The following is a 24,754-nucleotide window of genomic DNA, read 5'->3' as shown; positions in this document are numbered from 1 at the left end:
TTAGTGTTGAGAAATCTATGCTGGGAGATCAAACAATCTATTGTTAATACCAAACAAATGATAAGCAGAGCTGTATCTTAGTCCGGACTTCTCAAATGAGGAAGATGAACATTGGCTTGAGTAAAAACATTTCCACACTTCCTTATTCCCATTTGGCAAATGTTTCACAATATGTTAACAGGATTTCACAGGTTTAGACTCAAATGTTACCTCTCTCTAAATGTGTGTGGGTTGTGTTAGTATTAGTACCTGTCCTAAGGAGTGGCGCTGCATGTGCTCCATGGCTCGCTGCTGCTGCTGCTGCTGGTGGTGCTGATGCTGCAAGGCGTACAGCTCCTGTTGCTGTAGGAATGAGGAGCGGGAGTAGACAGGGTGATGCTGCAGGTGAGAAGGAGGGCCTCTGCCTCCGTACACAGGGGGCCACAGACCTGACTGCTCCAGAACGTCTGGAGTAGGAAACGAAAAAGATTGTTTGTTTTGATTTGAATTATAGAAAATTGGTACAAAATAAGAAGAAAGTAAGACATTCCTGTTGGCAAACTACAACCATTAAACCTTTGAATAAATAACCAGCAAAATGGTCGAGACAGAAATATTTTCACGGCGGCAGCTACGCAGAAAAGTCAAAAAGAGAAAATGCGTCAACGGACTCTTGAACTGCTCTTTTGAAAATGTGGGATTGCAGAGGAGCTCGGCCACCTTAACTAAAGATGTAATGACTGTGACCTGTATGAGCTGAATGTTGGCCTTAGACACAATCAATGAATGCATGCTTCACCTTCTCCATTCACCTACTGTTTATAATGATGGTGTTTCTCTATTCAGGGAAACACTTTTTTTTCAAAGCTACACCCTGGGCGCGCGAGCACGTGCGCGCGCGCGCACACACACACACACACACACACACACACACACACACACACACACACACACACACCCCTCCTTGGCTGCCTTGTCGCTGGGAACCTTTGTTCTGTGAGATTAGCCTGAGTGGGCTAATGTTTCCCAGGGGAAGGGTTCAGTGGATGCACTTCCCCTCTCTGCAGGAACTCCCACGGAGCGAGGCAAAGGAGGCGGGAGATAATTAAATTTCACAGCCTGTTTGCAAAGCAGCGTTGACGCACACACACACACACACACACACACGCACACTTTTTTTCTCTCTCTAGCAATGGCTGAGATGCACAACCCTTAACACTGAGCAATGTCTCATGTTATTCCAGACATGAGCACAACTAACTTTGGATGTCCACATACACACAAAGTGCAGTGCTCCACCACAAAAGAGATGAACGCCAGTTAAAATGGTTTGCATAATGCCAGGCACATGCAGGAGTGGGGCAACGGAATAGCTGCTCCCATTAACGAAGCTATAAAACATGGTCCCACTGACAGAGGGACTTAGTTGAGCATTATATTATGATTACCCAATGATACTAAAACTCTGGGAGAGAAATGGCAGTGGCTCTGATGGTACAAATGGAAAGGAGGAGGGAAGTAGGGGGCTGTAAGTACTGGTAGATAGCACTGTATATAGGCTCTGCTGGGTGTGTGTGTATGTGTGTGTGTGTGTGTGTGTGTGTGTGTGTGTGTGTGTGTGTGTTCATGTGCATGTGCATGCGTGCGTGTGTGCTGTTGTAAAAGGAGGCTTAGCATACCAAGGTGATGATGAGGCCCAGGTTCTGAAGGAAGAACAACCAGCGGGGAGTTGGGGTCTTGGGTGAGCGATCCCAAGACTGGCTGCAGAGGGCTGGGCAGACCTGGTGGAAAGCCAGGGCTCATTCCCACGTGGCTCAGACCTGGAACGACACACACTACACAGTCAAATGAGGGCAACATTTAAATACTTATTTTACTACTCCAAAAAGAGTGGCGTGCTTTAAGGGATAACCTTGGGACACTCTCAACCAGGGCTGGGTATTGTTCCAAAAATGTAGATACCGGTACCGATATCAATATCAATACCTTGACTTATGTTTCAAGCTCCTATGAGCCCAATCTCTGTGCGTAACGTAGAGTTTTTCCTGAATGCCTCTATGGCGTGTAACATTAGACAGCCAATCACTAGCATTCTTCTTGGTAGAAGCATGCTGCATGCTTATTGGCTCGATACTGTTCATGAGATTAACTCGTTAGGTATTGAAATTGGGTATTGTATGACGAGGAAATGTTTCGATACTCGATACTTTAGAGGCAGAATTTGGTCGGTGCCTAAAAAGTATCGAATTCGGTACCCAGCCCTACTCTCAACAAACAGTGTTGATAAAATGCCTCCTGAGAATGAAAGTACTCCTGCTCCTCTATGCGTGAGTGTCTGAAGTTTGCTTTTTTTCTACATTTGATTTACCGTGTCACCACGGTTGAATAAAAGAAAGACAAAAAACATATCCATCTTCAAATGGAGAGCATTTATGGTAAAGACCATGTTCTATGCATTAAGTTAAAACCACACTGGCCGTAAAAACGTCACGCGCTGCTCCTCTGCTCTACTCACTGTATGAATGCCCCATCCAGAGGGAGGGACTTCCTGTCCTTTGCATCCAGTGGTGGTGAGCGGGGTGAGCATGTGCGGCGGGGTCCGCCCCTAACCTACTGGCCCCGCCGGGAACCAAGAGGTGAGAGGTCAGGTCACCGTGGCAACTACTGGAAGGGTGGATCCTGGCGAACTCCACACGATCCTTGTTTTCCCTGTCATGGCAGTATGTGGGATGAACTTTGTCATTATGTTGATTATCCCTGTTATTGTCACCACCATCATCATCATCACCATCATTATGATCATTATCTTCATCCTTGTCATCTTCATTACCACTACTACCATTATAATCATCAAGAAAAAGAAATGTGACGGCAACAGGAACAGCCATCATCTTGTGCCCGGTCTATGGGTTCTCATTATATGTTTTCTTCCCTCAATATGACTACATAATAAGAGCCTGATACTTCAGAGACATCAGTATTAGTCCCTGTAACATTAATGCACCCCATCTCATCTTAGAGAGAAAGAGAGAGAGGGCAAGAGAGAGAGAGAGGGTGAGGGGGTACAGAAATACCACATCAAAGGGTAAGAAGAGTAAATGGAGTGAGGGGATGTGAAAAAAGAGAACCAGAGCCTCAGATTGGGAGAGAGAAGCCAAGAGAATAAAAGAACTGCAGCTTACCATATGAGAGAAAAAAATGAATAGATGCTGCAGTGTGCATGTATGTGTGTGTGTCTATGAGTGTGATCGTATGTGTTGGTGTTTGTGAGTTTAAGTGTACCTGATGATCATTTCTCTGTCTCTGTCCAGGTGATGAAGGCCGATCTGCTCTTCGGACATCCTCTTCCTCTCCTCTGCCTCCCGACCAAGAGGATACGCAGGGCGTGACACCCCTGCATTGTAAATACAATCAAAGTAACATGCTTACAGCAACTGTCATCAAAAATACACTGACAATGTTTCAAACATGCGTCCGTCTGAAAACACAAAGCGCTGAGGACATTCAAAAGGAAAAGTTTACCCGCAAATACCTGTACAAATAATGTCATATTGTTATACTCATTGCATTTCTATGTCTCACATATTTCTATAACAAAAAGTGATGTTTTATAATTCCTCAGGAGGAGCTTGACAACCACTTTCCATGCAGAAATCAGAAATCATTTTCCCATAATGCAGCCTACAGCAAAGAAATAGCATTAATTGACGTTCAGCGCAAGGAGCATTAATGATGTCTGACCTTTCATGCTGGGCAGCACCCTGCCCTGTCTGCTGTGTCCAGGGGGGTTGTCTGGGGAACGATGGGGAGGCCTGGCTACCGCAACCGCAATACCCACCGGGGGCTGTCGCACCTCCCCCTCACCTGCCTCCCCTGCCTCCTTCCCACCTCTGTCTCCCCTCTCTCCCTCGTTAGTGGAGACTCGCCGAGGGGGGAGCGATTGTTTGGGAGGGTCTTGCAGGGAGGCGTTGCTTTTAGCTCCACCTCTGTCCCCCTTCTCTGATCTCTCTCCACCCTGCTTGAGGCAGCCCAGACCTCCAAAGGGTCCCCGCTGTGGCAGCAGCAAAGGCTGCTGGGAGCTGTAGTTCATTAGGTTCTTCATGGCACTGCCCTCCCCCTCAGTGTTGTGCGATGAGGAGCGGGATAAAGATGGAGGCGGTTGAGAATGGGGCTGGTTGTGGTCACTGTTTGGAGCTCTGGTGCTGAGACCTCTAACTTCATTGTTACCAACTGATACATGATGGGAGCCTTTTCTTTGATCGTCTTGGTAGCCTCCTCGAGTCCCCCAGGAAGGTGCTGTATGACCGCCGTCTCTTCCCCTCTCCTCTGTACTCGTTCCGTGGCTGCTGTGCTGCTGGTGCCGTATCCTTGCAACCTTTTGTCCCTCCCTCTGAGATGTTGCCCCTGGCCCCACCCTCCCATCAGAATGAGGACATGAGTGGGAACAGTCCCTGAAGGGAGGAGTGCTGGTGTCTGGGCCATTCTTGGATGTGCCCTGTCCAGCACCAGGGTGTGTCCCCTGGGCCTCTAGTGGGAGTGAGGGCCGGTAAACATCGTCCACAACCTCTACATCTCTGAAGGATGAAGATCTGTCCAGGCTGCAGGACCGCAGCTCAGACTGAGAGCTCACGTTGGAGCTGGCTTTGTGGAAGTGCTGTGTCTGGTGGCTCCAGTCAGGAGGTTTGTCGGCTTTGCCATATCCCAGCTGCTGCTGGTGTGGTTGGGATTTGTCCTTCTTTTGGCAACTACTAAGTCTGCTTGGGTGATGAGACGGACTTTCATAAGGTCCTTCTCCACTCTTGTCATCTCCCCTTCTCCCACCTCCTCCTGCTCCACGACAGTCTGTGGCTGCCAGGTCTCCCAGTGGCCCAACTGAAGGCACGTAAGTTGGGCCACTTACTTTCGCCTCCCTGCCAGACCCTCCAGGGGTGGATGCTGGATCTTTGGAGGGTGTCAGTGTAAAAGGGGATGGGGGACAGTAGAACTCGGGATGAGGATGGTGATGTGCATGGTGTAGCCACCCTCCTGCCACTGTGGAGCCCATGTGCAAAGCATGAGGAGGAGGGGGCGGAGGGGGAGGCATGGAGTAAGAGGCGTTTGGAGGTGCTAGGATGGCTGTCGCTGCAGCTGCACCTCTTCTCATACATTCATTGGAAGAAGCTGAGGATTCGCTGATCCTCATCTCCCCATTTACGGCTCCATCCTTGGAGCACAGCCTGCCTCCTTTAGATGGAGGTCTACCCACCCCACCGCCACTGCAGCTGTTCAGTGCTCCCCCCTTTCCTCCAGAGCCTGTCTCTGCTATCGAACCACTGGATAGTTTACAGGCACTCATATGTTTGGTCTCCTGACTGCCCGAGTCACTGTCTCTGTACTCTTTGTGTCGCTCCAGAGGGTGTCTGTGGTCCTCCTCTCTGCCCTGTGGTGTGAGGTGAGGAAGGAGGGCATGATGAGGGTGGGGGTAAGCTTGGTGGTGGTGGTGGCCGGACGGAGTGGTGGCAGGGTTCGTCTGATGATGATGATGGTGATGATGAAGCGGTTTGTCTTTGCTCTCCTGGTTCCGCTCCTTGCTGCTTGATCGCTCCTTCACCTTTGACACTGATGAAACTCCTTTCTCGCCCACATCCTTGGTGCTCTTCCCCCCCCCCCCCCATTGTCCGTCTCTCTGCTGCAAGAGCCTAGAGGGTGGCCTGGGGCCGTCCTGGACAGTGGAGGAAGGCTGTGACTGGTGGAGAGCAGAGGGGGCTGGGCAGGAAGTCCTCTCAGGTAGAAGTGATCTGTGGGAGAGTAGAGAAGAATTAAAAATCGCTGAAGTTGAAGGTTTCTAGAAATTTAGAGAGAAATGTTAGCCGCAAAGTGGCTGTTAAAACATTGCTTTTTATAATTTACAATCATTTATAATAAAAATGTATACTCTGTATTGATCCCCAATGGGGAAATTACAATGTACACTCTGTTGTTATTACACACTACACACAGGCCTGAAATACACACACACATGCTCAGGTCCTTTACATGCACTAATGGAGGGATGTCAGAGTGAGTGGGCTGCGACTGCTGAACAGGCGCCTTGAGCGGTTGGGGGGGGGGGGTTCGGTGCCTTGCTCAAGAGCACATTGGCAGTGCCCAAGGAGGTGAACTGGTATCTCTCCAGCTACCAGTCCACATCTGTACTTTGGTCCGTACGGCTACTTGAACCAGCGACCCTCCAGTTCCCAACTCCCTACGGACTGAGCTACTGCCACCCTATTTTATACAGTTTTATTATAATTACTTACTTATTAAAATGTTTTTTGTTGATATGTGGAGAAAAGGGAATGAGAAGTTGAAAAACTAAACCCTGAGTTACCAGCTGTTGTTACTCCCGTAGTGGGTGCTGATTAAGCAGTTTGGGGAAGTATGAAGCTATTTTCTCACTCTGTCACATTCACACACCAACACCTACCTTTTTGAGTTTCATAGAAGCGGTGCTGTCCATAGAGACCGTTGCTATGGTGATCCAGGGGACTCATGGGGAGAAAAGGAGAAGCAAGACTTCCTGAATAGCTGGGGTACCCTGTCAGAGGGAGGGAGAGGGAGAAAGAATTGATGTCTCTCCGCAGCGTTGACATTCAGCAGCCCTCTAAACAAACAGTTTATCTCTACAATCCATCATGAAATGGGGCCATTTTGGAAAAAACAGAAAAAATATGGCCAGTTGGTGCTACTTTCACCATAAATGCACTTTTGCACAAACACGCCACATGAGTTGACATTATTTACAGTGGACAAAGTGGTGACAAAAACCACAGCAGACAGCTACTGCCAAGTGTTTGCAGCATTTAACTGGATGGAATTTGCTCTTCTACAAAACACATTTTTCCCAAACCCAAGACAAATAGTATGAAGCGTCGCCACACACACACACACACACACACACACACACACACGGAGGGGGGGAATGGTCGTTCCACTCTGTTCATGACGTTGAACTGTATCGTACGATAAAAGAGGTCTTGGTAGTTTGTGTTGGTGGGGGCGGATGGGTGAGGGATGGTGTGTATGTGTGTGGGGTTGTCGTGGTGGTTGAGGAGGGGTTATATGGGGGGGACAGCAAAATCACCACAGGCCCACGCACCAACACGAGTACACAAACACATAGACACCACACAGGAGGCAAACAAGTCCACATAATGGGGCCAAAAGGCTTGAAGTGTGTGTGTGTGTGTGTGTGTGTGTGTGTGTGTGTGTGTGTGTGTGTGTGTGTGTGTGTGTGTGTGTGTGTGTGTGTGTGTGTGATCTCCAGCAGCTGGTTTCATGCCCCACAGAGTGTCCTTGCCGGCCCGTTAATTGGCAGCCGTTAAAAGTTTAACGGTGGTGGCCAAAGTAAACAGCACTCCATAAAAACTCATCCTACGCATTCCACAGTCGCACTGCAAAACCACCAACACCCCCTCGCTGCTCTCAGCATGTGTGTGTGGGACTCAGTGTGTCTGCGTGTACATGCTGCAATGTAAATGCATGACTGTGTACACTCTACCGTGTGTGTGTGTGTGTGTGTGTGTGTGTGTGTATGTGTATGTGCGTGATTACTCTGACTGGTTAACAACCAGTGAATCTAAATGGCAACAATTAGCCAAAAGACTCTATCAGCAATCTAAAGCCAATCCCCCGGGTAATGATGAGTGATAAAACTCAGGAGGGAGGGAGTGAGGGAGGGGAGATGAAAAAGAAGAGAGGAACAAAGACGGCAGAGGGACACGCTGGGAAAAAAGGAGGGGGGAGAAAGAAAGGAAAGGAGGGAACGAAGGGTAGAAGGTATAGACGAGGTTAGCGATTGAACGAAGACAGTAAAAGTAAAAGAGACACCAGAAGAACAGGGGTGTCAATATGAAAAGCCCCCAATCTGGTGCTGCTGTGAAGCGTATGGAGAAGGGAGTGTGTGTTTGTGTGTGTGTGTTGTGGAGGTTGTGTGTGTGAGGGGGGGATGGAAGATGAAGGAGGAAGTGAAAGGGAAGTGGAGAGCTTTGAGATGGCTGAGATGAGAGGAAAGAGGAAAGGGAGGTAAGGAGAGGAGCGAGAGCACATGAGAGAGGGGACAAAAGCGAAGGACAGGTGTGGAAGAGGGAGAGCGAGCGAGAGGATAGGTGTGTGTATGTGAGAGAGAGAGAGAGAGAGAGAGAGAGAGAGAGAGAGAGAGAGAAACTATTTGTGTGTGTGTGTGTGTGTGTGTGTGTGTGTGTGTGTGTGTGTGTGGTGTGTCCAGGTTTCTTCTCACTGTGCTGGCTACGCTCCACTCTCTGGACCGTGGCCAGCTGGCAGACCGCCCACCGGAGCTCCCTGGCTTGAATTCTTAAAAACAATCATTTGTAGTGTTCGTGCGGGTGTTCGTGCATGAGAGTGTGTGTGTGTTCAGACATCAAAGCCGAGCCACACAGACACAAAATCTGTCTGATAGGTGCACACATTCACTCTCCTCTCATACACACACACACACATTCTTGCTATCCTTTCACCGCCGCTGTTCTCTCTCGCGCGTTCACGTTGAAGTCCTGCCTCTGGTTCTTTCTATGAATCTGATTTGAGACAGTCAGTCCGGGCGACATTAGCGCTCATTTTCGTAGCTTAACTGTTTTTATTTATCGCTTGATGAGCTGCAAATGAGGCAGTTGTACAAACATAACTCTTGTCTTTCTATCTCTCTATCTTATGTGCCTAAATCCCAGCAGTAGAGAAGTGTCCTGTCTACGAGTGAGCGGCAGCGTGTGCGACTTATTTATCCACATTAAATTCTGGTGTGTACACTTCTTCAGCAACAGGATGTGACAAATTAAAACTTATAGGAGGGAAATAAAAACTCAAACAGCAGCATCCTCCTGGAAAAGCCAAACTTACCATCTTTTGCTTCTCTTGCTCCTCTGATACAAAGCAATAAAAAAGTTGAAGAAATGACCTTGAAAACAGTGACATTTTCTTGATTAAACCAAAACGTTGCATCTATAAACTGTGGCAGGTAGAATATACATTTGATGCTGTAAAATAAGTCAGAAGAGTCCTTTTTCACAGCGGACATTTTGACATTTCATAGCAAGAAGATTACCTGAACTAATAACAATGGCTCCATTTTAGAGTCCAAGTAAGTCATTCCAGTAAATCAGCATGCACAATGGCTCACCTGAATGGAATGCAGTCGTAATTAATGTTATTGATTACACCTGCGCTTTCCCTGCTATGACATGTCAAAGTGCAGTGGAAGCGGCCTGTTAGTGCAGCGGTCAGAGTAGAACTGTTTTAAAAAGCTCTACTTTGTATGCTATCATAGAAAACAAGTACATGTTTGTGCCAAAAGCTGAATGGTTTCCATTTCATTCTTTGGCAACAATGCTTGGAGATATCAATTAGTTGCCCAGGGTTTCCCATCACTCATCGTTTACTCGCTCACATTTTGTGGGAAAACTGGCGAAACGTGAAGTTCTGATTCGGACCGTTTTTCACTGTTAGTTGAGAAATGCAGCCTGTGGCGGAAGCTGTCTGTCTTTCTTTTTTTGGAGGTTATCTGTTTAGACCCATCTCGCTGTCAAAAGAGAAATGTTCTTACACACCACACACACACACACACACACACACACACACACACACACACACACACACCGGAAAAGGACAGATAACTAAGTCAAGCTCACTCTTAGACCACAAACGGTTAACAGTCGAAAGAGGACATAATGCATGTGGATGCGCACATTTTTGTGTGTGTGTGTGTGTGTGTGTGTGTGTGTGTGTGTGTGTGTGTCTGATCAGGAAGGGGGCCGTTGGAGGTCGGTTAGCCCAGAAGGGGCCCTTAGGGTGGGGCTGCGGTCGGAGGGGGAGGGTGCTGTGAAGAAGGAGAGGATGGTGGAAATGGGGGTAAGTTTCAATGTGTGTGTGTGTGTGTGTGTGTGTGTGTGTGTGTGTGTGTGTGTGTGTGTGAGAGAGTGAGAGGGGGGGCGTAGGAGCTCATGAAACTTAAAACTCACCCCTAAAAGAGAGCAGAGGGCTGAGAGATGAGTGAAAGGAGGGGAGTGAATGCAAGGAGCCTCGTGTGTATTGTGAATTACTGCCGATTATGATGTTGTTTCTATACTGCATGACGGTGTGTGTGTTGGTGTGTTTGTTTGTGTGTTTAGGTAGCAAGAGGAAGAGGAAGGCTTCGGTCGTGCACCATTTTTGAAAGCGTCGCGGTGTTCGAGCTCTGAACTAGAAAAACGCCACAAACACAAAACCACATGCTTGCTGACATACAGAGCCAGAAGAGAGAGTGTGTGTGTGTGTGTGTGTGTGTGTGTGTGTGTGTGTGTTTCTATAAGTAGCCTCAGATGAGGCGTCACTGCTGCACGTGTTTGGCCTCAGCTCATTGTTGGTTAAACCACTTAATGGCTCCATCTCGATCTAATCCCATACCAAGACCCTGGATTAACCAGAGACCCAAGCACTCTAGGCTGCGTCTGTGTGTGTGTCCGTGTGTGTGTGTGTGTGTCCGTGTGTGTGTGTGTCTTACCTTCGTGTGAATGGGGGAACCAGATAGGGGAAGCGCTCGAATGGGGTCCAGGCCTGTAGGAGGGGGACGAGGGGGAGGCAGCGGGTCCCGAGGGGTGAGGAGGGTGGGAGGGCGGCGACCCCATACTGCTGGCCAGGAAGGAACCCATGAAGGAAGCACCTGAGAGACAGAGGCTGGAGGTTAGAGAGGTGCTCGCAGATAAAAGTTGACTCTTGCAAGAGACTGAGTGGGAGGGGAGGGGTGGGTGGGTCTACTGAGGTGCCAATGAGCAAGCAACACCACATAAGAAGTACAGAGAAACTCTGTTAAACTGAGAAGCAGCAGATGTGCAGTCAAACGTCATCGGAAGGTAAAAAAAGGAAATGTTTCAAGCTTTCTACACTTCTCAGTTTTTCACACTTTTATTTTTACATGTCTCACGCATGTCTGCTTTTATATCCTCTGACGATGCCTGTGATTTCTATTTGTGCCCAGATGTATGCCTCACTTGTTGCTCACAAACATGCTGTCGCCATTGAGAAACAAAACACTGAAACTGTACATGGCAATTTTCAGCTTCAAATTATAATACCATAACAGTGGTGAAAAACATGTTCCCACATTATAACAAGAGTCAAAATATTGTTTTAAAATCATTTCAATATGAACATTTCAGGACCAAGAACCCAGCAGGAATTTGAAGCCGGATCTTTCTAAAGTCAGACACGGCAGATATGGATGGTATTACTATTACTGATTAGTTCTGTAAAAACAGAATTATGACATGCCCTAGAGAAATGAATCCCTTCAAGCTACATTCACACTGCAGCTGAAAATGTCCCAATTCTGATCATATTTTCTACTTGCATGTGACACACATATCAGATTCTTCCCTTTTAAAATTATGATCAGGAAAAAGCTTCAAGGTGACTTTTTTTTCTCAATTCTGATCTGAATGGATATAAACTGGGGCCTGAGACACGTGACTGACATGCAACTTGTATTTGAATGCTCAAATAAGTAATTGTCACTGTTGATGATTTTCAACTGAGTCATTATTTTGGTACTGGTTTTAGTCAGCGTTAGCATCAAATGAATATCACAGAGGCTGGATGTCGAAGCCCATGTGGAGGCAGTTTGAGCTGTACTTTTTCAAATACTGGAGTGACAGAGGAAACTTAAAACAGGGTTACAAAACTTGAAGTGGGGGTTTGGCTGATTTCACATAAATTCGGTTTTGGTGGAGATATGTTAGGGCCTAATTGGTAGTGTACCATATTTGCTTTAATTGTCGAGTGCCTCTTAGCCTTGTATAAAGAAAAAACGCAGCCTCCTCATTTATTTCAATGAAGCCCGTCCGTCACTGCAGAGGGGGTGCGAATGAAGGCCGGCTCTAGCAAAAGAAAAGAACCAGACGCAGCTTTTGTCAGACCTCAACGCGATGTAATTGTTTACCTCACGATCATTGCAAAAGACAAAATTATTGCCACCGTGATAACTTTCCAGAGTTGTAAACGATGGAGCAGTGGCATCTGAAAACTCGGCTTCCTGGATTGATTCCCCTTTGCGTTGTTTTAGCACAGGGCAGTTTTTGGTCTGAACGCCTGCTTAGATTTTTTTGTGCTTTGGCTGCTTAAACTGGAATTTTGCTTCTCCAAAGATACATTCATAGAAGGGTGTTATGGCAGACCTGGGCATCGAGCATTATGATTGGTTGATTCAACTTTGGTAGGGAGGCGAGTTGGAAACGAAGACTAAAAAAGTTGTCCAAACTTTACTTGTCCCACTGCAACTGCATATTACGTGCTATAACCCCAACACCAAGTTTCCACACAGATGCTACATTCAGGTTTTCTATAGCCTGTGATATGTGAGAATGGCAATTAAACAGAGAGGAAATGCAGCGGAAACCTGAAACGTGTTGGAAACACATGTTTTTTCAGCAGGTCTCCTCACTTACCAACACACAAATCTGCTATTGGTTACACCCTGGTAAATATTTGACCAATCATATTTTAAAAACAACACACAGGGACGCAGTTTGTAACAAGGAGTAAAAACCTAATTCCTCTTCTGAGACAAGGACCAAAGCGTGAGCTCAGATGTTCAATCTCATCCTGTTACAGTTTCAGTGAACAGGCTCAGCTCACTTTGGCTCTGTTTGAATGTATTTCCACTTATCAGCATGCTCTCATTTAGTGGAACAACCCGAACAGTTGTAAGGGAAGGAGGAGACAAATCCATGGGGAATCAGGTAATTAGTCACTGGATGGAGAGAGAGAGAGAGAGAGAGAGAGAGAGAGAGAGAGTGTGAGTGAGTGAGTGAGTGAGTGTGTGTGTGTGTGTGTGTGTGTGTGTGTGTGTGTGTGTGTGTGTGTGTGTGTGTGTGTGTGTGTGTGTGTGTGTGTGTGTGTGTGTGTGAGAGAGAGAGAGAGAGAGACATAGTGGGTTGGGTCGTTACCCATAAATGCTGCCTCGCATCAGAGACAATTACCACAACCACAACAGTCCGCATTGGAGTCACACACACACACACACACACACACACACACACACACACACACACATGTACATCTACATGTACATGTACAGTACCCTCACCTCAACCACGACCCGACGCCCTAACAACCACAACCACAAGTGCCTTCAACTGTCTGCCAATCTGTCTCTACACACACACACACACACACACACACACACACACACACACACACACACACACAGATGAAGGCAATTTAAAAGTAGAAATCCCTTTTGCGCTTGAGATTTTTACTCTGCAGTCATAATAAATTTGGAGGAAGCAGAAACTTTCCTTTCTAGACATTTATTTTCTCTCTTTCGTTCTCTCCCTCACCCTCTCTCAGACAGGATATTTTTACAGTGTTTTTTTCCGCTTTTTTTTTTCTCCAAATCTTTTCTTGTACAGCTGTAGATCAGTGGCCTTTCAGCCAGTCATAATAAAACACAGCTCATATAAGACTCAGGCTGGTTTCACAAGGCCCTCCTGGCAACGCAGACTCTCACACACTCACACACACACACACACACACACACACACACGTCAAATAGAGACAGATGCGCACACACTGCTCACTGTACCTCATCTACTACTACAGACATTAAAAAAGGAAGCCAGTTTCCAGCTGAGCAGCCATGCATTTTTGAAATTACACAAGGCATTTTGATGCATCTCGAAGCGCCATAAAAGTTCACAAAAAATTGTTACACAGATTTCAACAGTATAAGTTAGTTTTGCGGTGTAAATACTCAGAATTCTTTGTTGACTTTCTTCCCACAACTGTTCTTTAATCTCTCACCCTCTCAGATGTCCACCCTTCCCCCATTTTCCCATCTTTTTTCCATTTACTCATCTCTTTCTCTTCTTTTCCCCCGCATCCCCTCTTTCCTGTTACCTTCCTCCCTCCCCTCTCTGTCTGTTTTCTGTTGGCGAGTTGAGGAGAAAATCATATTTGCCCGCTCCCTCTGGCCTGCTGATATGGAAAATCATCTCGGAGGCCAGCCACTAACGTAAACCTTATTTCTGTCACTGTTTTTTTTCTCCTCCTCCCACTCTTTTCTTCCTGCCCTCTGTTTCCGCCTTTGTTTTTGTTTTCCTGATCCACACATTCCCTTTCCATCTGTCACCGCTGCATCCTCTCGTAGCTTCCCGTAGCTCTGGGCAGAAACACCAAATGATAAACGCAAACACACCGAATTAGCCACAACAGATGAGCTATAACGGAGGAATAGTATTGAGATAAAACACAAACAAGCTCTAGCAGGTTCGATTTTCTGATTCACCACAGATCTATGTCAAAAATGTAACTAAAGACTCAAGTGACATCATGATTATGTGCAGCTTATTACTATATGTGCATATGTTATTTACCATAAATACAAGCTTCTGACTGAGAAAACAGCTCCATTCAGTCTCCGCAGTGGTAATTAAAGTAGAAAATGTGTTCGTATGCCTTCCATTTTTCCCAGTTGGCATCATGACTTGGAAAAGTGTGTCAACACACAGGCAGCGAATCCGCCGATGTTGACAATCCAAGGTAATAAGAATCCGAATTATGAGTTTCTATTCATACTAATACAGTCAGCTGTACTCGCAGCAAGCAAAATCTGCTTTAATTTATTTATGATTGCCTGTAACGTGATTTGCGGAGGGGAAAATCCACTCAAAAACACTTAAACACTGTTTTATGAAAAAAAAGTGCTGGAAACATGCCTTGCTTTTCTGGGCAGGTTTTGCTGCTTGGCATATTTTTGGTATTCTCATGGATAACGGGGCCAAACATAAATGTTGGGATGTCGTTATATTTCCAGCGCAGCCACAATGGAGTTAGATAGCAGCAAATCTGGAGATTCAACAGTATACACGTCAGAATTTGGTGTCAGTGCTTCAGAATAACAGCCAGAGCTTCAGAGACGCCATTTTACACTGCTGTTTAACAGCCATACAGGAAGAAATCTTTCTACAGAAGGCTAAATAAATACTAAATTCTCCACAGAAAGCTTTTTAACTGGGAAAACTGCCATGCTATTGCCGCTATGAAAAGTTGATTGAAATAACAGCTATTATAGTGTGGGAATATTTTAGGGTGGAATTTTTATTTAACCCCAAAGGATTAAAGTTGCTAAAAAAAAAAAAAAGTTGGCGCACATTGTGCAAGAAATGCTGCATTTTTTTCCGAGTGCACTTATGTTTTCACACCTTTAAGGCACACTATGACAGTTTTAATTAAGGATGAATCAATCAGGCCTGCTCAAAATGCTTGGCAGTCATGTTTAGAAAGATAAACACTATAAAAGCTTTCATGCTAAATCCAAAGAAAGTGTCTAATGATTAAAAGCACCCAACAACGCCAAGGTTATTTTCTCATTCTTGGATTATAACAGATCTGGCTTTTGTATTTATTAAAGCAACTCAAATACAGTATATGAAGTATGTTGAACACACCAAGGTTAAAAAAAAAAAATAACCCTGCACCCTCTTTTGTGTTTGTCTCAGCAGATGCTGAAGAGTGCTTGATGAAATGAAACAAAACAGACAACAGATAACAGGCCAGAACGCCCCAAGGTTTCTCACTATTCTAAAGAGAGAAAGGGAGGATGAGGAGGAGGAAGAGGAGGAAGAAGCAAACAGGAGAGGAGAAAAGGAAGACACCAAAAGGAGGGGAGATAGTGGAGATATAAAGAATGTCACAGGGAGAAATAAGCAGATAAAGTAACTGCTGTACTCGCTGTAGCTCTCTGAATGGACTGCTGCTGATCAATACACACGCACACACACGCACACACACACACACACACACACACACACACACACACGTGCGCGCGCACACGCACACACACACACACACACACACCTGGAAGGATGACGAGTTAAATCGATCCGCATCCGATTGAAGATCAATATCCTCTCGTGCTCTATTGTCACATTTGCCAATTAACAAAAGCCTCTGTCCACACACTGATATACTGAACTCTCTCTCTCTCTCTCTCTCACACACACACACACACACACACACACACACACACACACACACATTTCTCGACTCTGCCACTGGTTGTGACTACTGAGAGCGCTCGAGAGCCTGACAGTACAGTACAGTCTCAGTGTGTGTGTGTGTGTGTGTGTGTGTGTGTGTGTGTGTGTGTCAGAGGTTCTGACTCTCGTTAGCTTGGCTGTTACGCTTATTGCTGTACACTTGGCAACCTCTCGTCAGTCCGACCCTTTCATAAGCCTCCAACCACCAAGGGCCCTGGCACTGAGCCTTCAATCTGTGTGTGTGCGTGTCTGAGCGTGTGTATTTGTGTGTGCCTTTGCGTGCATGTCTGTGTGTGTGTGTGTGTGTGTGTGTGTGTGTGTGTGTGTGTGTGTGTGTTTAGGGGCAGGAGTCAAGCCAGACCTTTCTGATCTGTTTTGACACCACAGAATTGCACAAGTGACAGGGCTACTCAAACAAGGCGCTGGTGGAAGGCGCTTAGACACACACACACACACACACACACACACACACACACACACAAAGGTCCGTAAAAGCATTATGGCACTGGGGACACAAACACATTCAATGTGTGAGTAAGCACCCGAGCGGTGCTTACAAAGAATACGTTCAGGGGAGAAAAGGAGTTCTTTTGCTCGACTAGATCCGGATAGCATTTTCCTTCTGCTCTATCTTATTATTCATCAATTGACTCATTCATGTTAGAGAGAGCAGGGTGTGCAAGCAAAGCATGGCATGTCGCCTGGGACGAGCGGCTGCACTGAATCACACAGAGAAAGAGAAAGGGAGAGAGAGAAAGAAAAAGAGTGGAGGGGGAAAATGAGATGAAAGAGCTACAAATGAGAGATTTCCCTGTGAGGCGCATAAATCAGCAGACTATGAACAGCACAGCTCAAAGCCTGACTCCCAGGCTGCAGACCAGAGCCTCGCCATCCACACACACATGCTGACACACACTCCCTCTACTACCATTTCTCTGCATGCAAGATACTACTGTAGTTACATCCCAATCTTGCTGCACCTACATGTGTGCGTTTACACCATCAAAAGCCAGTAAGGATGCAAAGACACACATCATCTGCTGGCTGTGACGCCGTGAAAATTACAAAAAATAAAAGCAGGAGGAATTCAATGCAGGGAATAAAACGTGCAACATTGCACCTTGAGTCAATCCAGCCTGAAAATCCAAGAAAAAAAACTCTCGTTGTTTTCCGTCAGCGAACGTGGCCCACAAAATGCACCAGTAAACTGTAAGTGAAAGGGAAAATGTTCCTGCTTTTGACCACGGACTTTTTGGACGCCACATACCCACCCACCCACGTCAGGAGGAAGAGCCATATATGGTCAAGGGGAGCAAGAACTCACAACACATGAGAGATTCTTAGGAAGCAGGAAGGAGGGAAGAGGGGGGCTGGAGTAAGTTTTCCATGTTTTAGCAAAGAAAACAGGGGAATTTGGGGAAAAGGGGTCATACAAGACTGATTCTGCTGCCTGGGTCAGAATGAGACACAACGTGCGGGCAGGCACATACACACACACACACACACACACACACACACACACACACACACACACTAATTAAAAGCATAAGGTTGCTGATATTTCAGGAAAGCCTGCGGTGGGAGCCAATAATGCAATTCCGTCTAAATGGTGTGTGTATACGTGTGTAGGGATGTGTGTGTGATGGCAACCCCCCAACCATAACCCCCACAGTTGCTTTGCAGCTCTGGTAAATGGTGAGGAAGCCTGTTCTGGGACTTCTGGTCGTCCTCCAGTCCTACATGCCTGTGCCACGCCCCTGTGGTCCATTCAGTCTGCAGCCACAGCAAACACACACACTCACACACACACTGTAATGATTTGAAGCTGCATGTGCCTGCTGCTGGATGAAATACATCGGGGGGTGGGGGGGAAGTGAGTCAAACAGAAAACGCGTAACCGTGAGCTGAGAGCAAGAGGAGATGGAGATGAACAGGTAAACGTGTTTCTTCATGAATTATATGATCTACTGACGTTCAAACAGAATACAAGTTCACCACTTATCAACATTTACTACTATCGGGTTATTACATTAGCACACAATCCCTAGTAAACACATGTTCTTTAGGGCTGCTGCATTCCGTGGATCCGTTACTTATTAACCTTATTCCTGATCATAATTACGGTTTGAAACCATGACAGTCTGTGGACGTTACATGTGATGCAATGGTTTAATATTTTGCCCAAATACTAATGTGAAATAGTATTTGCCAAGTGAAGATTGTAGGAGATGAGACCAGTTTCCACGAATTAAGTACCCTAAGAGCCCTAAGGGATCGTCCACGATACGGTACCGTACGAAACGGCACCTCTGATTAATATTTAGATAATTTGATAACGGTTTAATTTATCCACTTACCGATTTTTCCTGCTAAAAGCTAAGGAGTTAGCCATCACGGGGGTGTCTTTGCTGTCTTTGTAGCCTTTACAGAAGGTTTTCTATCCAGCCTGGAAGTTGTGCCTCTTTTCGGAGTTGTTCAGCAATAAATCCAAACGCTTATATCCAAGATTTATCCACTTGATGTCCATAATTTATCAAATTTCCGTAATTTTTGCCGCTAGCTCGATGCTAGCTGCCATTTTGAATATCCCATGATGCTTTGCGAGATTGTGTTGACGTCTTTCAACCAACAGGAAGGCAGGTCCGTTATACAAAGAGTATATGAAGTGGAAAGATGGATCACTCCAGCGAATCCGAGCGAGAACAAAGGCTATAGAGTGGAAAGATAGGTCACTCCAGTCTATTACCGTTCTACAGAGAAGAATGTTTTGAGATGTGGCACACATTTGGGCCTTTTTTGAAGAATTGTAAATAGTTTGTCCTTTTACATGAGTTATAATGTTCATTATGTTTATTTTTGCACTGCATGACTCCAAATACATAGGAGAACTGTTTTAGAACATTGCTGTGTGTGTGATTTCAATAAATATGACATTATTATTTGATTATTGGCATAAGTGATGTGGTCATGAAGACAAAACCGTCTGGACTTCTTTTGAAAAATGTATATATTTTGTCAACTGTATAAGTTATAATGTTTATTTCTTCACAGTGTGACTCCTAATACATATGGGAACTGATTTAGACAGGAGATTGGCTTAGCTTTTATTGATATGTGTGTGATATCAATACATAGCTGTGAGATTCATGTTCCGTTTTATTTATTTATTTGTCTTTAAGGTCATACAACCTTTTTTGTGACCTCACTGCAGCACAAATATTCTAATAGCCCAGTTTTTCCTGAAAGAAATGATGTTCATAAATTGACTGTTGACAACAGGGTTGATGTTTTACAAGCTTTTTTAGAAAATAAAACCAGACGGACAATGAACTGTAAAAATGACCTCAAGGTTCTGACCATTAAATGAAATTAATATTTTTTTTTTTTTTCAGCCAGAATAAGTTTCAGTAACATTTTTGAATTAGGCGATTTTCTACCAGCACCAACAAAGTAAAATAAAACATTGCCAACAAGCGAAAAGTAGTGTGAAACTTTATTATTATAAGCCAGGTGGAGCTAGGTATCGGTATTAGTTGTCTAGTCTCCCACTTTACTGTTTGCTTCAGTCTCTGCTCTCATTGCGTTGTTTCCAGACGCAGCCAGCAGGCAGCTGTTTACAGCAAAAAATCTCTAAAAACCCACCGTACACGACCTGCTCAGCAGGTAGACAGGCAAAGTTAGCGACTAGCTATTGAACAGCATTTAGCAGCAATAGAGCCATTTATTTCCGGTAGGCTAGTTGGTGGAGACAAAAAATAGAGCTAAAAAAGAAAGTGAATATTAGACTGACATTCATCAAGTGGATACAAACATGGCTCCAAATTAAGCTAATGTTGCTCTAAACTTCAAATAAGCAACAGTTTGCTAAAACGTTTGCTACTTAATGATCTATTTTGGTATTTTGGTGAGTCTTGACTTAACCTTTATCAAGAACTAAACATAAAAATAAAACCCATCATGCTATTTTTTCTATGAAGGTTTGTGATTGCGGCCTCAGATTTGCAGCATCAGTGCAGCGCAATCCTGCCTCAGCTAAAGTTAGCTCAAACTCCAGTGGAAACAAACACACCTACGCACAAGAACCAAAGCAGCCGGGCGGAGAACAACATCCTTTAACCAGCAGAGCCAGCATCCACCCTGCTGAAGTGCCCTTGAGCAAGACACTGAATCTCTACCAGCTCCTCCACCGCTGTAACTGACCCTGCAGTCCGATCTGCCTGCAGCCGAGAAAAGGTGAATATCCCTACGGGGATCAAATATCACATTATTATTACAGCGTGCTACTTACAAGCCATCTACAGAGCTTCCTTATATCCCACACCACAGAGAGTCATATCTCAGTATCACTGGAGCAGGATGTGTGTGCGTCTATGTATAACTGTGTGTGTGTGTGTGTGTGTGTGTGTGTGTGTGTGTGTGTGTGTGTGTGTGTTCAACCACGCTGCTCCGTATCACCCTCCATCATCGTGAGTTGAGGGGTTGTGGTTCCTAGAGAAGCACTTTACTTAAATTAGACCCTCAACGGCTCGACATGCAGGTGTCAGCGTGTGTATATGTGTGTGTCTGCATGGTAGCCTACTGTATGCGTGTGTGTGTGTGTGTGTGGGCGTCATACAGGCAGTGTGTGCCAGTGGTTGTGTGTGTAAGTGTCTGTGTGTGAGGGGGAAGAGACTGAACAAGAGAGAAGAGCGGGATCAGCAGACAGCGAAAATGAGAGAGGCAACCAGGGAGGGAGCGGGGGAAGAGAGAGGAAAGGAGTGAGCGACAGCGAGAGAGGCAGGGAGGGATAGGGCGAGCGAGTGAGCGGGCGAGACAGGATTGGAGCGAGAGAGAGAGAGAGAGAGAGAGAGAGAGAGAGAGAGAGAGCAGGTAAGAATAACCTAGTCTGACCTTATTTCAGCATGGCTTTTCCATTCTTTATATTCCCTCATTGCCGTAATATTTACACAGGAATAAAAGATTATTGGAGAGATCCACAGAGAGGAAATAAAGAGGAAGGAAAGGGGGGAGAAAAGGAAAATAAACCAAAGAAATAATGGAGAACAGGAGGCTGATGAAGTGGGGGAATAAAGATTTCAGTGCTGCAACTAACAATTATTTTCTCGGGTTATACAATTAATTATTAAGTGTGTGAAATATGAAATAAAAATAGGTGAGGAAATGCATATCACAATTTTTTTGAGCCCAAGATGACACTTCAAACCCCAAAGATATTCAATGATATTAAACAGATTAAAAAAATCCTCACATTTGAGAAGCTGGACCCAGCGAATGTTTGGCATTTTTGGCTGAAACAATGGACTGATTGATTTATTGATTACCAAAACAGTTGCATTTATTTTTCCTGACAGTTGACTAATCGTTTACAGGTCTACCTTTCATTAAGAGGAAAAAATAAAGGGCAACATCAAATCAACACGCAAAAATTGTGCCCAAACAAATGAAACCCTCAAAAACACCTTTATAACCGCACTATATTACTCCCCTCGAGCCAAAAAAAGAAAGCTGAGAAAAACCATGAGGATGTACTGACAGACTTCACTTAGCCTGGCCATAGACACAGACATGGGCAACAGTGGGATATTGAACTGAAACAATTAGTCGATTAACTAAGTAGCTATTTTGATGATTTATTATCTATTTATGTCATTTGTTAAAGCAACAATGCCAAACATTTTCGTGTTCCAGTTTCTTAATTGTGATAAATTGCTGCTTTACTTTGTCCTAGTTAATCATAAACTAAATCTGGATTGTTGGGTAATTTGGGTTTTAGGAGATTGTAATGGGCATTTCTCATCTTCTTCTTTAAAGTATTCTGCAGATTAATGAATAATGAAATCAATTGATAGTTGCAGATTTAATTCAATACTATCGTTTATCATCTTTCAGCAGAAACATACTGTGATAATACTAATGTCATGTCAATTCGAGAAATTTATAATGTACAAAAGCAGAACCTAGTTAATTCTTTATTGTTTTACATGCAATTTTGTATCGTGATATATTAATATAAGCCCTGGCCAAGAAAAGACAAACTGTGTTTTCACAGTGCACTGCAAGCCATTGAGACAGAGCTTCACTTCCTTACTTGATACAACAATTATGCACACTTAAGAGAACAATGTTTACACAAAGGAAGCATCATACTGTACGTCCAGAAATCAGAAAAATGAGGGTTAACATGCCGACATTTTGGTACAGAGCAGCAAAACAGCTCTCTTAGCTGCAAGATATGTATCAGCATGTTACACCGGACGAGAAACCCTGTGAGCCCGCTCCTTTGTTCTACCATTTTCTGTTATATATCCACAGGATTGTAGATATTTGTCCTCTTGTGATTATTTATTATTTATTCTTATGAAGTACTGTATTCCGAAATATGTAATGTAAAATATGTAGCTTTGGCAATAATGTTTACATCCATGCTGCTAAAGCCTATTTGATTTTTTTCAAAAGACAAAGCTGAAACAAATGGAATTGCCGATAAAACACAGATGAGCAACACTAAGAGGTTCTGATGAAGCAAGGCATACAAAAACACACACACACACACACACACGCACACACGCACACACACACACACACACACACACACACACACACACGCACACACACACGCACAGGCAGAAGTGAGCACACACATGCAAAAGCAGAGATAAGTGCACACTCACACAATAGATGTCCCTATGTTATGCATGCACACATGCTTCCAAACATTACAAAAACACACATCAAAAACGACCGGAAAAGACAGTAGGCGGTTATTAAAGAGACAAAAGAGAAAAATAGAGAGGAGAAGAGACACTTTACCAGCAATCAAAGACGTAGAGTAGAAGAGACAGAGAGAAGAGGAGAGAGAGAGAAGTAGAGGTAGAGAGAGAGACATGCAAAGAGGGAGAGTGTGCTTCTAATCAGCCCGGATCCAAAATTTAGACAGGCACACACTGAGGCACAAGCAGTCCCAGTAGGATTAGGACCTCAGCCCTGTTTGTGTGTGTGTGTGTGTGTGTGTGTGTGTGTGTGTGTGTGTGTGTGTGTGTGCGCACGTGTGTGTGTGTGTGTGTGTGTGTGTGTGCATGCACGTCCCACGAGACTGATTAGCCATGAATGACTGATGACGGATCTTTGTTGTTGTTGTTTTTTTTGTACCTCTCTCTCTCGTGCTCTCTTTTCTTGTTTTCTTTCTCACTACTCTCAGCTCGGGCAAGAGCATGGGAGGGGATTCACACACACACACACACACACACACACACACACACACATATAAAGCTGCACAGCTCCATGTATATTCAAAGAAGGCTCCTGAATATACTTTATGCTTTCATGTGTGTCACTGTGTAACGATCCATGCTGTTCCACACAGCTGCTTCTCTCTTTTTCTCCCCCCCCCTTTACATACGCACATAGACACACACGCAGAACCTTTTTCCTATTTAAGAACACATTAGCTGTTTTTCACACCCAATACTCAATCCGTTCAGTCAGCAGTGTGACTCAGAAAAACTTGAAGGGTCTTAAGGATTCAGGAGGCAGTCCGACCACTCGGCCTTCTTTAACCTCACCTCTAGATGAACCTACGGCCACCTCCATCCATCTGAGCCTTTGACAGCAAAACAAACTAGACATAGACCCGCCTGAATGGAAGCCATTACAATATGAATGAGCCAAACAGAGCTGAAATGAATCGAATAGAGAACCAAAACACAACAGCCGAGAAAAGGGTCCCGGCTGACTCAAACAAGTCAGCTCGAGTGACGATAAGTCAGGCATAAATGTGACCCTGAGACGAATAAAAGCCGGCCGGTTTCAGGTGTCGGATGCTGCCATGAGAAGGGTTTCCGTGGTTGCACCGCCTTGCTTTGCTGTATGCATTTTCAGGGGGTGCAGACCTGTGGATTTGGCGAGACTGTGACATCATGTCTGCCCCCCCCCCCCCCATCCATCCTGCTAAGTGATGTCACCTCTCTGTCACGTCGAGTAAACAGGCGATTGCCTTGACCCCTCTAAAGAAGTGGAAAGCCATAAAATAGCAGGGAATTATTGTCATGCACACACACACAGACAGACACACATTTGTGCACACACGAATAGCCCTTTTTTCACATATCTTGTGACTTTTTCATGCATTCATATCATGAATACCAGCCACATATCCACATAAAACACCTTATATTGTAATTTTAAATGAACACACACACACACACACACACACACACACACACACACACGCACGCACAGCTCCCCCTCCTCATGTACAGAGTAAGAAGCTGTTCTAGCCTTGTGTTTTGCGGGCTGTTTAAAATGTCATTTTTCTCTCGTTTCTCTGACTTCAAAGGCGCCGCGCTGAGCTCTCACTCCCTCTTGCCAAATCCTCCAATCATTTCTGATTTAGTGAGTTGGCCATGGGCCGAGTAGCACCGGGATGGGCCCGTTAACAACCGGCCGAATGGTGGGGAGAGGAGGAAAGGAGGCAAGACGAGAGGAGGGTATGGAGGGGGAGAAACAAATGAGGCAATGTGGAAAAGGAGTGGAAGCAGGCTGAAATTGAGACAGAAATAAGAGGAGTGCTGAGAGAAGCTGGTCTGCTAACAACGCGAGGAGGCGATGGGTGTGTGGGGAGTTAGACAGAGATGGGAGCTGGATATAAGAGGTGGGGGGATCGATTGAGAAGAGAAGTGGGGGGGGGGGGGAGAGAGCTGGGAGGTACATGGCTTTAAGGAGGAGGAGGA

The 24,754-nt window shown here is 45.1% G+C and overlaps 1 protein-coding gene across 1 annotated transcript in view; it reads right to left on the bottom strand.

Annotated features, from left to right (window-relative positions):
* Nucleotides 1-24,754, bottom strand: part of bahcc1b (BAH domain and coiled-coil containing 1b) — a 54,539-nt gene that overhangs the window by 20,020 nt on the left and 9,765 nt on the right. Inside the window, 8 exon segments of the mRNA XM_078278589.1 lie at nt 250-446; nt 1,659-1,799; nt 2,495-2,688; nt 3,262-3,373; nt 3,721-5,616; nt 5,619-5,756; nt 6,425-6,535; nt 10,493-10,651. Of these exon segments, the coding sequence (XP_078134715.1) occupies nt 250-446; nt 1,659-1,799; nt 2,495-2,688; nt 3,262-3,373; nt 3,721-5,616; nt 5,619-5,756; nt 6,425-6,535; nt 10,493-10,651 (2,948 nt within the window).

The sequence above is a fragment of the Sander vitreus genome, chromosome 21, assembly GCF_031162955.1.
Source record: "Sander vitreus isolate 19-12246 chromosome 21, sanVit1, whole genome shotgun sequence".
Taxonomy (NCBI): Eukaryota; Metazoa; Chordata; class Actinopteri; order Perciformes; family Percidae; genus Sander; species Sander vitreus.
The sequence above is the reverse complement of the archived record's forward strand: the minus strand, read 5'-3'. Positions and strand labels throughout refer to the sequence as shown.